We start from the raw sequence: 12,701 nt of genomic DNA, 5'->3' as shown, positions 1-12,701 counted from the left end.
CTCTTCTCCCCCCTCCTCCCTCTCCCCCTCTCCCCCTCCCTCCTCTCCTCCTCCCCTCCCTCCTCTCCTCCTCTCCTCTCCCCCTGCAGGGGGGTGGGGTGTATCTTCTATGAGATGGCTGCAGGCCGGCCTCTGTTCCCGGGCTCCACCGTGGAGGACGAGCTGCACCTCATATTCAGGCTGCTAGGTACATGCAACACAACAGAAAACAAGCATTAGTACGGGTATTTTTATGACCTCTTATTTGCTGGAGAAAAATATGTTACTTAATGTATTAACTGTCCCACTCTCTCCTCCTCTCCTCTCTCCGTCTCCCTCTCTCGTTTTCTCCACCTCTCTCTCTCTCTCTCTCCCTCTCTTTCGCTTTCTCCATCTCTCTCGCTCTCTTCTCTCTCACCCTCCCTCTGTCTCCCTCTATCGTTTTCTGCACCTCTCTCGCTCTCTCCTCTTCTCTCTCTCTGTCTCTCTCTCTCTCTGTCTCTCTCTCTCTCTCTCTTCCAGGAACCCCGTCAGAGGAGAACTGGCCGGGGATCTCCTCCATTGAAGAGTTCAAGTCTTACAACTTCCCCCAAATACAAACCCCAGCCCTTCATCAACCACGCACCCAGGTACCAACCCTGTCCTAGTGTGTCTGGCTGTTTGACTGTGTGTGTGTGTGTGTGTGTGTGTGTGAGTGCTTACGTGCATGTGTGTGTGAGCGCTTATGCGTGGCGTGTGTGCGTGTGAGTGTTTGAGTATGTATCGTGTGTTGCATGTAGCCAGGGCAGGAAATCCTGTGGAACTTTGGAGAGTTGACTCTCCACTTCCTTCCTCTTGTGAGCCAGGGTGTCCAATTTGTCATCGAGGGCAGCTGACAGTAAACCCAGTCATCCCTGACCTCTCTTTCTCTCTCTCTCCTCTCTCTCTCTCTCTCTCTCTCTCTCTCTCTCTCTCTCTCTCTCTCTCTCTCTCTCTCTCTCTCTCTCTCTCTCTCTCTCTCTCTCTCTCTCTCTCTCTCTCTCTCTCTCCTCTCCTCTCTCTCTCTCTCTCTCTCTCTCTCTCTCTCTCTTTCTCTCTTTCTCTTCACCTCCTTCTCCTCCCCTGCCTGTACCTCTCTCTCTCTCTTTTGCCAACCCTCCCTTCCTCTCTTTTAGGTTGGACAGTGAAGGCATTGAGCTGTTGTTATCGTTTCTGAGAGTGAGTATATTTAAAACCTGACCTTTTCCATGCAGTGGAAAAGTCCTGCTTCATTGAGCCTGTCACACTCCCATGAAGTACCACTAGTGGCCTGTAGGGGTCATTGTGGTTAGTCTTGGTTAGTCAACCTTCATGATAACCCATATTGATCCACTAAATACTCTATTTTTACTTTATCTGCCACCAGTGTGACTGTTAACTTTTTTCCCCTCCAGTTTGAGTCCAAGAAAAGGATTTCAGCTGAAGAGTCGATGAAGCAGGCCTACTTTAAGAGCCTGGGGGACGAGGATACACACACTTCCTGAGAGTGAGTGTTTACTGCCAGGCTAGAAGTCCTGGTCCTGGCTCCTGGCCCTGGCTCCTGGCCCTGGCCCTGTCTCCTGGCCTTGGCCATTGTCCCGGTTCAGGTCCTGGCCCTGGCTCCTGGTCCTGGCTCCTGGCCCTGGCCCATGGTCCCAGTTCAGGTCCTGGCCCTGGCCCTGGCTCCTGGCCCTGGCTCCTGGCCCTGGCCATTGTCCCCGGTTCAGGCCCTGGCTCCTGGCCCTGGCTCCTGGCCCTGTCTCCTGGCCTTGGCCATTGTCGCGGTTCAGGTCCTGGCCCTGGCCCTGGCCCTGGCTCCTGGCCCTGGCCCTGGCTCCTGGCTCCTGGCCCTGGCCATGGTCCCGGTTCAGGTCCTGGCTCCTGGCCCTGGCCCTGGCCCTGGCTCCTGGCCCTGTCTCCTGGCCCTGGCCATTGTCCCGGTTCAGGTCCTGGTCCTGGCCCTGATCTAGTCATCTACAGCCTGGCCATATCAAACAGTGTTGTAATCTAAAATAAACTATGCTCTTTGTCATACAGGTATATCAATATTTACCATCAAGGATATTCAGCTTCAGAGAGACCCCAGGCTACCGGAATTCCTCGTATTCAGATTCAGGTGTGTGGTACAGTAGGCACACACACACATCCATCACACACACACACCCATCACACACACACACACTTACACACAAACACACACACGCTCTGTGACTTCTCTTAACTGTGTGTTTCTCTCCGCAGGCAACAGTAAGAACAGAAGACAGAGCATGCTGTTCTAGACTCTCTCTGCCTGAGGGACATGATCAAGATGCCCCCCCCCCCCTCTCCACCCTCCCACCCTCCCACCCCTGATGGAGTAGGCTGGAGCTGCTCCTCTTCTCCACCCTCCGCATTAGCCCCCCTCCCCCCTAGACGGAGCACACATCCTAACCCCTCTCACCCCTCTGACACAGAGAGACAGAGAGAAAGAGAGAGAGAGAGAGACTACTGGGTGGGATATGTTTATTTATTTAAAGAGTAGAGGGGGGGGGTCGAGGTGGGCGGGATTATATTTTTGCTGCTAAACTTACTACTGTTGTATTTAACGCGCCGTTTGTGAAAATGATGTGAACTCCAGACGCCACGCAAAGCCGCAGTCAACCGGTTGGTGAAGTTCTTGCCGTTGTGATATTCTACATTCGGTGTCCGGTTACTATGGTTACTACGATCCCACGGTCATCGGTGTCATCATCATAGATGTTCCCTTTGCTCTTGTTGTGGTTGTTGTCGTTGTGTTCAGAGACTAAATGCCTTTTTTTTTATTATTATTGTTATTATTATTATTACGTTTATTTTTTTTGGAGCTTCCCTTTGAAGGTGTGAGTGTTTTGGACTTCGACAGTCTTTTCCCTGAACGAGGGATGCCCAACGGATGCCTGGTCCTCCCCTGACGTTCTAGAACGGTCCAAGACGTTTCCAAAAGATTCTCAGAGTTCCTCCTCCCCGGAGGTTCGCGATGGGGTCAGGATGAGATCACAGGGGTCAGAGGTCACAGTAAGCACAGTCAAGGCTAGTCATTGGGAGAGAAAAGAGACCCTCTGGGTCTCTCTCGACCAATGGCGTTCCTCGGACTCTCAGGCCCACCCACCAGTGTGATCGCCGTGGTTGCGAGGGGTTGGTGCGTTTTGGCGGAATTCTTCCTCCCCGGGACATTTCCGGTCGCCATGACTGCCGCAAAGAAAGGATTAGGGAGGAGAGGAACATGGGAGCACCCGGCAGGAAGTCATGTGATCTCCCACAGGAACACGTCTGCCCTTTCTCTCTGTCTCTCTCTGTCTCTATTTCTCTCTGTCTCTCTCTGTCTGTCTCTCTCTCTCTGTCTCTCTCTGTCTCTCTCTCTGTCTCTCTCTTTTCATACCCCCCTCTCTCTCTCTCATGTATTTCTCCCTTTTTTGCTCTCTTCTTCGCTCCCCTTCTCCCCCTTGTCTCCCTCAGACAACAGTGCTCACATGAGCCCCCCCTCCCCCCCCCCCCCCTCCCTTTTTATTCTTCTTGCTTTTGGAGATGTATTTGAGCTTGTCACCAGCAGCTGTACCCAGGTCGGGTGGCTGGCCTGTCCCTCCGGTGGAAACAGTCCGCTCCCGGAGTCTAACGGGAGGTAACACCGTTTCCTCTGACAGTATTAAGACGTTTGTTTGACTGTTTGAGCTCCACCTTCGACCTCTGACCTTCTCCTTGTGATCACAGTGTCTGTGTGGCATGTTTAGGAGGGAACACCTCCACTTCTCAATGAAGAACGACGAAAAGAAAGAAAAATAAATCATTGTTTCACAGCTACGGACGATTCTCTTCCAGCGTTTGTACACAATGAAAAAAAAAAAAAAAAGATTTCAAATTGAAATTTTTGATTTAACAGACCACTGTGTTGTTTTCAACCGACAGTGATGTTTATTAATATTATAATACCGTACCTTTTTCATGTTTGAGAATGAACTGATCTCACCTGAACTGTCTTGAGCTTAGGGGGAGATTTTGTCTCTGTAAGACAGAGAGACTGTGTGTGTGTGTGTGTGCGTGTGTGTGTGTGCCTGATGCATGGAAAGCCTGCTGTGTTGTTAAACCCAGCCTATCTGGAACACTGACGTGGTCAATCACAGGTGGAGCGTTAAGTGACCGTGTATATCTTTTTACTGGAACTATTTATTTCTCATAACCATCAAAGTAAATTTTGTCTGTTTGGTAAAAATCTTGTGTCATTGTCTTTTATGTTGCATTGAGGAGACAAATGTTTTTTCAGGATGAAAGCATACATACTCTAAAACAGTAACGTACTATTGAATAGCATTCAATGCTTGATTTTTATTCAAAACATAAATGTAACATATTTTCCTTGACTGCAAATCATTATGATAATACATTTGTATCAATTCCTTTTTTTGTAAAAAAACAAAACAAAAAACAAAAGCTGTTACAAAAAAAAAGGTTTTGTTCAATTTTGAACTGGAATTTCGTCTATAAAAAGGACAAGAATAATACAATTATGTAATTCTTACATTTGAAAAAGGCACAGCAGGTACAAGGTAAACAAGCACAGTGCATAGAATACAGTATGATACAATCCAATACAAAACCATTAGAACAAAAAGCCAAAACAATCAAACCATGTTCACAGCCTAAGACACCAAAACAACAATACAAGAGTTTACAAACCTTTACTAAGAATTATAACCTTGGTCTGGCTAGCCCTGTCTGCTAGGTGTCTAGGAAAAACTGTCTAAGAAGATCACAAACTGCGCAAAGCATTCTGGAAGAGAGAGGGAAGGCACTCTGGATTTCAATAAACCTCCAAGGACGTGAGCGACGAATCAGAATTACAGAAATGTTTAGCTTAACGTGGTCTCCGCAGGAAACCAACGTTGTCTTGACTATCGTCCGTCAGTTCCCCTCTGAAAGGATCAATCCACCCCTGGCTCAGATCCCACAGACAAGTGACGAGGATAGAGCAGGGGGAGGGGGGCCAACCTGGTCCTGATCTGGCCTGATGTAGCCTTGTTATGGGCAGTCCTGATGTGTGTGTGTGTGTGTGTTCTGAATCAGGACTTGTGGTGTCCAGGAGAGAGCAGCAAAGGGGAGGAGCCGTCCAGGCCAGCTAGAGGGACTGGGATTGGTCCGTTCAGCAGAGTTGGGAACTACACATGGAGAGACGGACGGAGAGGAATAAAAGAAAGAGGGTTTAGATGAATTCAAACCTCAAATTAGACATCAGCAAAGATGTAGAGAGGCCCGTGCCAGCCATCCTTTGTGAGGGCAGCAGAGGACAGCCAAGGCTCCTCAGGGTATATGTAAACAGATCCTTATGCCAAACAGTCCAAGTACAACATCCCACATTCCTAAGTGTCAGCCTCGCTTGAAATGGTGACCGACACGACTGCATGCCCATCCCCTCCAGAGCCTGGTGCATCATGGGAGTTTCAGGAGGGGGCCCTTCCTGTTTTGAGGACGCTGATGGAAGTGGGTGGGCTCCTTCCCCCCCCCCCCCAAGCCCCCCTTTACAGGAAGCTGCCCAATAACCCCCCCCCCCCCCCCTCCTCCATCCACACCAGAAAGGAAACATCTGCAGCTTATTTTGAAACCTGTGCACACACACACACCCACGCACACACACCCCCCACACACACACACACACACATGAAAGCACAGTTGCAGTCAACGTCTTAACACAGATTCAGACAGACGTAAGTGTCAGGGGGGTCATGTGATCCTGGGCTGCTAAGGAGGGAGGAATGCTCTGGGTGATGAACTGACCCTCTCCTTCATGTGACATTCACCAGCTCCTCTTTCTGTCAGCGCAGAAGGACAACACTGAACACTAGCCTCCTTACTATCTATTTCCTTACTGCCTATCTTCTTACCCACAATCCTCTGATAACTCGTCTCGTCTCCTCTCCCTTCCCAGTCCCCGTATCCTCTCTCCCCGCCTCTCTGTTCCCCTGTCCATGTCCCACCCTATCTTCCTGTATGTGTGAATGTGTGTGTCTCTGTTCGTGTGTGTGTGTGAGAGAGAGATACCTGGAAGAGGGGTCCGTGGCCGCCCAGACGTGCAGGGCTGAGGGGGCCCACAGGGCTCAGGCTGCTCCAGAAGTGTATGCTGGACAGCAGGGGGCTGGGGGCGAGGAGGAGGCCAGAGGGAGTCTGGACACAGGACACACACAGGACACACACAGGACACACACAGGACACACACAGGACACACACAAGACACACACAAGACACACACAAGACACACACAAGACACACACAAGACACACACAGTTTCACTTTGTGAAATGAGTTCATTACATATCTTTACTAGAAACCATTACAACATCAGATGTGTGAATTATCACTTGTCTGTCTGACTCACACACAAACAGCAGTGACGGTTCTTCCTGTGGTCTTTGAGGCCAGCCACTGTGTGTGTGTTGTTTTAGTGAGCAAAAGAGCCAAAGGGAGGGGAGAGGGAGGGAAGAAAGATAAAAAAAAAGGAGAGAGGGAAGGAAGGAGGAATAAAGGTCCACCATCTCTTTTGGAGTCTGTCCAGTTCACTGCTTACTTAGGTAACGTCTTGAGGTCACTGAACTCAATTCTGGCTCAGCTACACATGACATCTCTCTCTGTTTCTGTGTCTCTTTCTCCCTCTCTCTGTCTCTCTCTATTACTCACTATATCTCCATCCCCTCCCTCATTTTCTCTCCCTTAATCTCACTCTCTGGCGAGAGAGAGAGGCAGTTACGAATCATTTGTAATGTAGACATATTTTGTCATCATCTTGTAGTGTGCCTATGTGTGTGCATGTGTGTGTGTGTGCGTGTGTGTTTTGTACCCAGCCTCGCACCGGTGATTCAAGAGCTTAAGGAACATATGGCTTCACTTACAGTTTACCCCGCCCGCCCGCCCTCCCCTCACTCTCTCTTTTCCGTTTACCTCTTTCTCTCTCTTCCTTCCATCCCCCTCTTGCGCTCTTACTTTCCTACCTCCTCCCCTAATGTCCTTCCACTACTGATCACACTTCAGCTTCTCTTCTCCTCTGCAGTGTGTGTGTGTGTGTGTGTGTGTGTGTGTGTGTGTGTGTGTGTGTAAGAGAGAGAGAGAGTGAGTCTGTCTGTGTGTGTGTGTTTTGGTGGGGCTGACCTGTGCAGTGAAGAAGGCAGACGTCAAAGACCCTGAGGGCAGTGCTGGGCTGTTGAGGGCGATAGAGCCGATGTCACTTCCTGTCAGGAGAAGGGAAGGGGCCGAGATCTCCAGCCCTTTGGGCTTCCTGGTTTTAGGCGGGAAGCTATTGGCTAAGCCCCTCTTCTCTGGCGTGGGAGTGGCCCTGGCTCTCTCCCTGTGACCAGACGATAGGTTGAGAGGTTGAGCGCTGTGCTCTAATTCGTGAGTCTCTGGGACGGGGCTCCGCCCTCTCCACAGCGTGTGGGCGGGGCTAAGCGGTGGCGAGGAGGAGGAGCATGACGAGGAGCGGGCGGGTCTAGGGGAGAGTTTGAACGAATGGTAGCCCTCCGTTGAGGACGGGGGGGAGGCGGGGGGGAGGGACATAACTGGCAGAGCCCCGCGGTTGGGTACGAAGCGTATAACCGTTGAGCTGTCGTCAAGATGATCGTGTCTGGGCTCCACCTTGATTGGCCGGTGCAAGTCGGGCGGGCGAGGCATGTCCGGGTGCTGGAGAGAGCTGACGGTGAATGAGGAGTACAGGCCTGAGTGGAGGTACTCGTTCCTGCCGGCGGGGATGCCCCTCCCCCCCTCATCCTCCCCCCCCTCTCCCTCGGACAGGCCGCCACCCCCCTCCTCTGAGCCCCGCCCCATCTCCACCGTTGCCGGGTCCATCTTCAGGATCTCAGGAAATGACACGAACTTGTAGACGAACTTCTGACCAATCACCTTCTTGATGATGTTCTAGGAGGGAGAACGACATGGTCAGAGATGAGTTTTAATTCTCTAAATGTACAACTGTCTTGTACACACACAGATTTAGGGACAGGCTACAGTTTGGTATCCTTGTCAGTCGTGTGTATGTCTGTGTGTGTGTCTCCTGTGTGTCTATGTGTACCTTGTCGTAGTAGTAGCGCAGGGCTCGGCTCAGCTTGTCGTAGTTCATGTTGGTCTTGTTCTTGCGCAGGCCCCACAGCTTGGCCACATCCTCAGACTTCAGCAGCTTGAACTCTCCGTCGTTGGACGTCCAGCAGATCAGGTGCTTGTGGCTCTGATCCAGCAGCAGCTGCAGCAGGAACTGCCATAGCGTGATGGCACTCTCCATGACTGGAGGGAGGGAGGGAGGGAGGGAGGGAGGGAGGGAGGGAGGGAGGGAGGGAGGGAGGGAGGGAGGGAGGGAGGGAGGGAGGGAAGGAGGGAAGGAGGGAAGGAGGGAAGGAGGGAAGGAGGGAAGGAGGGAAGGAGGGAAGGAGGGAGGGAGGGAAGGAAGGAGGGAAGGAGGGAAGGAGGGGCAGGACAGGATAGGATAGAGGGATGCATGGGTAGGATGGATGAAAGGAGGGATGGAAGAAGAAAAAAGGATGTCAAAGCTAGGATTTGTACACACACAATATCTCACGCACACACAATCAGACTCGTTGTAAACCTCAAGTACAAGAATCTTGTCCTAGTTCCGCCCCCAACCCAGAAAGGCATTTCCTGCCACATTACAGGCCATAAACACAAACACAAATACAAACACACAAGCAAACACACATTATGCAAATGCAAACCTCCACACACACACACACACACACTACATACAGTATCAAAATCAACTCACAAACACACACACCCCTCCGAAAATACAAACACAGAACATGCTTTGACCCATAAACATAAGACTTTCGGTTTTCTTAGTAACTGTGGCATCTCCTCGTACTGAAGGAAGAGGAACCTAGACTTTGTTTCTGGATAGGGCCAAAGACACACACACCTGCAGACACACTCTCACACACACACTCTAGTCCAGTGAGAACTTGGCTGCCTGCCTACCACACACACGACAGCAGAGTAAATAATAGTTATCTGTGAATGAGGACAGTAATACTGTATTTCACACCACTTTTGATTATGTTTACTCAAGACGAATCAATGGCACTCAAGAGAGAGAGAGAGGGAGAGAGAGAGAGAGAGAGAGAGAGAGAGAGAGGGAGAGGGAGAAAGCGAGAGCGAGCTAAAGGGGCCATGTCTAGGGCCAACCAGTACCAGACAGTGCAGGGTTTGGGGATGTTTCCATGGTAACAAAAGAGGATGTGGTCGGTGACCTTATGCCAAGCAGAGCCACCGCCCAGCAAGAGTGTTTACCTGGGACTGTGTGTGTGTCCTCAGGATGTCTGAGAGAAAGAGAGAGACACAGAGAGAGACAGAGAGAGAGAGACACAGAGAGAGAGAGAGAGAGAGAGAGAGAGAGACACAGAGAGAGAGACAGAGAGAGAGACACAGAGAGAGAGACAGAGAGAGATTCTCTTTCTGCCTCCCAACCATCCATGTGAACGGCAGCCCCAGAGAGGGGAAGGGGAACCACATGAAGACGCCACCATCTCACCCCCTCTCAGCGCAGGTGTGTGTGTGTGTCTGTATATGTGTGTGCCTGCATGCTTGGCATGTTTGTCTCTGTATGTGTGTGGCGTGTGTGGCGGGAGACTATAAAGCTGTCTAAAAGAGGACTTCCTGTCATTCTGCTGCAGGGGCGTCTTCCTGGACATGCCGGCCTTAACTCAAAGGTAGGAATTCCTGTCACTGGGAGCCACCGGAAACACAGGGTCCTGGCGGATGGGACAAATGGAGGTTTTCCTTTTTCCGCTGGGTCACACACACACAAACACACACACACACTGTAGACAACAACATATGGAGAAAGCATATGCAAGTTCTCCAACTGTCCCCCCGGTCTCTTATACTCTGGCATGTCTTTTGACGGATGAGCGCTGCTCTCTTCATGCCCTGCAGTCATTACCATTCTCTGTTAGGAGACAAAGCAGCAGGAACTGTTTATTTTGGGATATCCTAGACACAAGAAGCTTAGAACTATCCTGCCTGCTGAACAAGTTGCTATTTGAGGTATAAACACAGACTGGTACTGTGTGCTTAATAATTAGATTGTAACAAGGAATGTAGCCTATCTGGGCTCAAAGAGGGGGTCAGATGGCTGAGCGGTTAGGGAGTCTGGCTATTAATCAGAAGGTTGTTGGTTCGTTTCCCGGCCGTGATAAATGACGTTGTGTCCTTGGGCAAGACACTTCACCCTACTTTCCTCGGGGAGAATGTCCCTGTACGTCGCTCTGAATAAGAGCGTCTGCTAAATGTAAGTTTGAGAAGAGTCGACTGGAATACTTTTGCCCCTTATGTGTTTGTCGTGTGTGTGTGTCTATGTGTGTGTTTGGTGTGTTTGTGTGATGACTAAAATGCGCCCCGTCAGTGGAAAATTAAACTTGCCACTGCGGGGACCGTGCGCGATGCGCTCATCCACTTGGGCAACACTTTGATGCCAAGTTGTCTTTCCCCGCTAACTACTCCGAAACGTCGACTTGACCTTGGTAACTCACACAAAGGTTGCATAGGGATTGACTGAGGACAGAGTCATCGGCCACGGAGAGGCTGGATAGCTCAAACGATTCTTTGTTTGTACCAATGACTCATTTTCAAGATGTTGTCTGCTGCCAGTTTCAATCCGGAAGCGCATGGCAATTAGTCTGCAAAGTCCAGACAAACCAGAAAGTCTACTACAGCTTTTAAAGGGACACGAGCGCATTAACGTCAACGGTAACTTCCGTCCCAAAAACTGTACAAACAACAGCAGCACTTCACCGTTGACAATCGTAGCCCACCATTAATGAAACGGGCATTTATAATGACAGCGTGTGGTTATAATTAAACGGGAAGGGTGAACTCTAAGACATGGAAAATTATAATTTTCAACTTGTTTTCATGAAGACAGAAACAATCGCAAATCATTAATGGCAGACAAGAAAAGGCGTAAACAGTCACTACAATTTCAAGTTCATTGTGATGATGGACAATTATAAGCTATCATATTTCCAACCAATTTTTTTCGCAAAGCTTCAGAGTTCAATTTAATCGAGTTTAAACTCGGAGTCTATTCGGTGTCAATAAAGTTATTATGAATAAGCCAATGTGTCCACATACCCTGGCGGAAGAAACGTCTGTTTCTCTTAGATGTTTTTAAAGTGAATTCCGTATAATGCGCTGGTTTTCCATGCTGATGCCGTCTGGGCTACGGGGCTCGAGACTGTAAGGGGATCCGGAGATTTTTTTTCTCCTTCTTCTGAGCAGGAAGTCGGAGCGCGCAGACAGAGAGCCGGCTCACTTCCTCTCGCGCATTATTCCCCAGGCGTTCGGCAGTCTGTGTAAACACGCTTTTCCTACTCTATGCGCGCGACACACACGCACGCGCACACACACTGGAGCCTCTCTCTCTCCTCCCTCCAGACACACGCACACACGCACTATCTATTTCTCTCCTTCACGCACGCACGCGCGCGCACACACACACACACACAGGGTAATATTGTAATTCCGACTACCTTCATGCCAACTGACGTCACCTTCCTGCAAGCAGTGGGAGGGGTTCCTGTTCCTACACACACATACCTATATCCACACACTCTTTTGCACTCTTGCTGACCAGTTTTCTTTATGAAGCTGTATATAAAAGTCTGATGTGGACTAATGTCCTATGAATTCGATTGTCATCGAATTTTGTCATGTGACAATGACTTTTCAAGAATTATTGTGTAAGTCACGCATAATGCGTGATTTATGAATGTCTACTTCCATTTAGGTGTGTGTGTGTGTGTGTGTGTTGAAGCGGATGGCGTGTGTGCCCTGGTGCCCTGCTCTGGATATGACCTGGCCCCATAGGAGATTAAGGAGTGAGTGTGTGTGTGTCCCATGAACATTGTATACGGTTGTGTCCACTGATTACAAAAATGGGTTTCCTTCTGGGAAGGAAACCATAGGTTACAAAACAGCAGTCGTACATGCACACATACTCAAGACACACACTCTCACAATTTGCTTACGTCACATGTTGTTCTCTGAGACATGTTCAGGCATAAGGTCTAATTCAAACCAGTAGGTATAGAACCAAGGTTTTGATGGTGGTGAACCCTTAGTGCGAATCATACAATGACATTCGGAGGGGTTACGATTACAGGTAAGAACGATATATAAATGTATCGACCCCCCGCGACCTGTTATTTTTTACCTCTTTTGGGGGGGTCCAAACCCGCCCCCGTAATTCGAACCCTACAAACAGGACGGAAATCAGTGTGAAGGGGGATGTAAAAACGAGCAGCCGCAGTCAGGCCGGGATTTCTCCAGAACTCTGGTTTTTACTTTATCTCTCTCTCACACACACTCCCACAATATATTTAGAAAGTATATTTACAGTTTAACATGAGTAATAGTTACATGTACAAAATCTAAATGGTTTCAGCCTAATACAGATTAAACAAAAAAGCATAATAAACGGAAGAAATACCTAACAAAACAAAATTTAACGAAACCCTTCTACCTCCTCCCCCCTCTTTTCTTGGACTGGTCGGTTCAGCCAAACGTATTCGACACCTGCTGGAGTCCCGTGGCCGTATTCTCACGTGTGCACTCCATGAAAACACGCCTCCCGGAAATAGACCTCAAAGGAAGAGTGATTAGTTGGGGTCCCAAAATAAAAGCACAACACAACAAAAAATTTGCGTAGGCCTACCTATATT

The 12,701-nt window shown here is 49.4% G+C and overlaps 1 protein-coding gene and 1 long non-coding RNA gene across 2 annotated transcripts; one reads left to right on the top strand and one right to left on the bottom strand.

Annotated features, from left to right (window-relative positions):
- The first annotated feature begins 88 nt into the window (after positions 1-88).
- Positions 89-2,487, top strand: LOC136960252 (uncharacterized). Its single transcript, XR_010878822.1, has 6 exons — positions 89-187; positions 502-608; positions 1,134-1,176; positions 1,392-1,483; positions 2,014-2,092; positions 2,218-2,487. It is a non-coding gene; the product is annotated as an uncharacterized lncRNA (long non-coding RNA).
- A 1,803-nt stretch (positions 2,488-4,290) lies between these two features.
- On the bottom strand, positions 4,291-11,296 carry elk3 (ETS transcription factor ELK3). The gene is made up of 5 exons (XM_067254403.1): positions 11,113-11,296; positions 8,042-8,250; positions 7,126-7,887; positions 6,025-6,147; positions 4,291-5,144 (listed from the first exon to the last, which is right to left on the bottom strand). The coding sequence occupies exons 2-5, from the start codon at positions 8,246-8,248 to the stop codon at positions 5,049-5,051; spliced, it is 1,188 nt and encodes a 395-aa protein (XP_067110504.1). The 5' UTR covers positions 8,249-8,250; positions 11,113-11,296; the 3' UTR covers positions 4,291-5,048.
- Between the last annotated feature and the right edge of the window lie 1,405 nt (positions 11,297-12,701).

Source organism: Osmerus mordax, chromosome 17, assembly GCF_038355195.1.
Source record: "Osmerus mordax isolate fOsmMor3 chromosome 17, fOsmMor3.pri, whole genome shotgun sequence".
NCBI classification, from domain to species: domain Eukaryota; kingdom Metazoa; phylum Chordata; class Actinopteri; order Osmeriformes; family Osmeridae; genus Osmerus; species Osmerus mordax.
The sequence above is the reverse complement of the archived record's forward strand: the minus strand, read 5'-3'. Positions and strand labels throughout refer to the sequence as shown.

What these genes read in the sequence shown, in the direction of transcription:
- elk3 (XM_067254403.1), bottom strand. Translation starts at nt 8,248, where the DNA reads ATGGAGAGTGCCATCACGCTATGGCAGTTCCTGCTGCAGCTGCTGCTG. An exon ending in TGCGCTACTACTACGACAAG is followed by an intron (nt 7,888 to 8,041) that starts GTACACATAGAC and finishes TCTCCCTCCTAG; the next exon opens with AACATCATCAAGAAGGTGAT. An exon ending in CTGCCTTCTTCACTGCACAG is followed by an intron (nt 6,148 to 7,125) that starts GTCAGCCCCACC and finishes TCCTGTGTCCAG; the next exon opens with ACTCCCTCTGGCCTCCTCCT.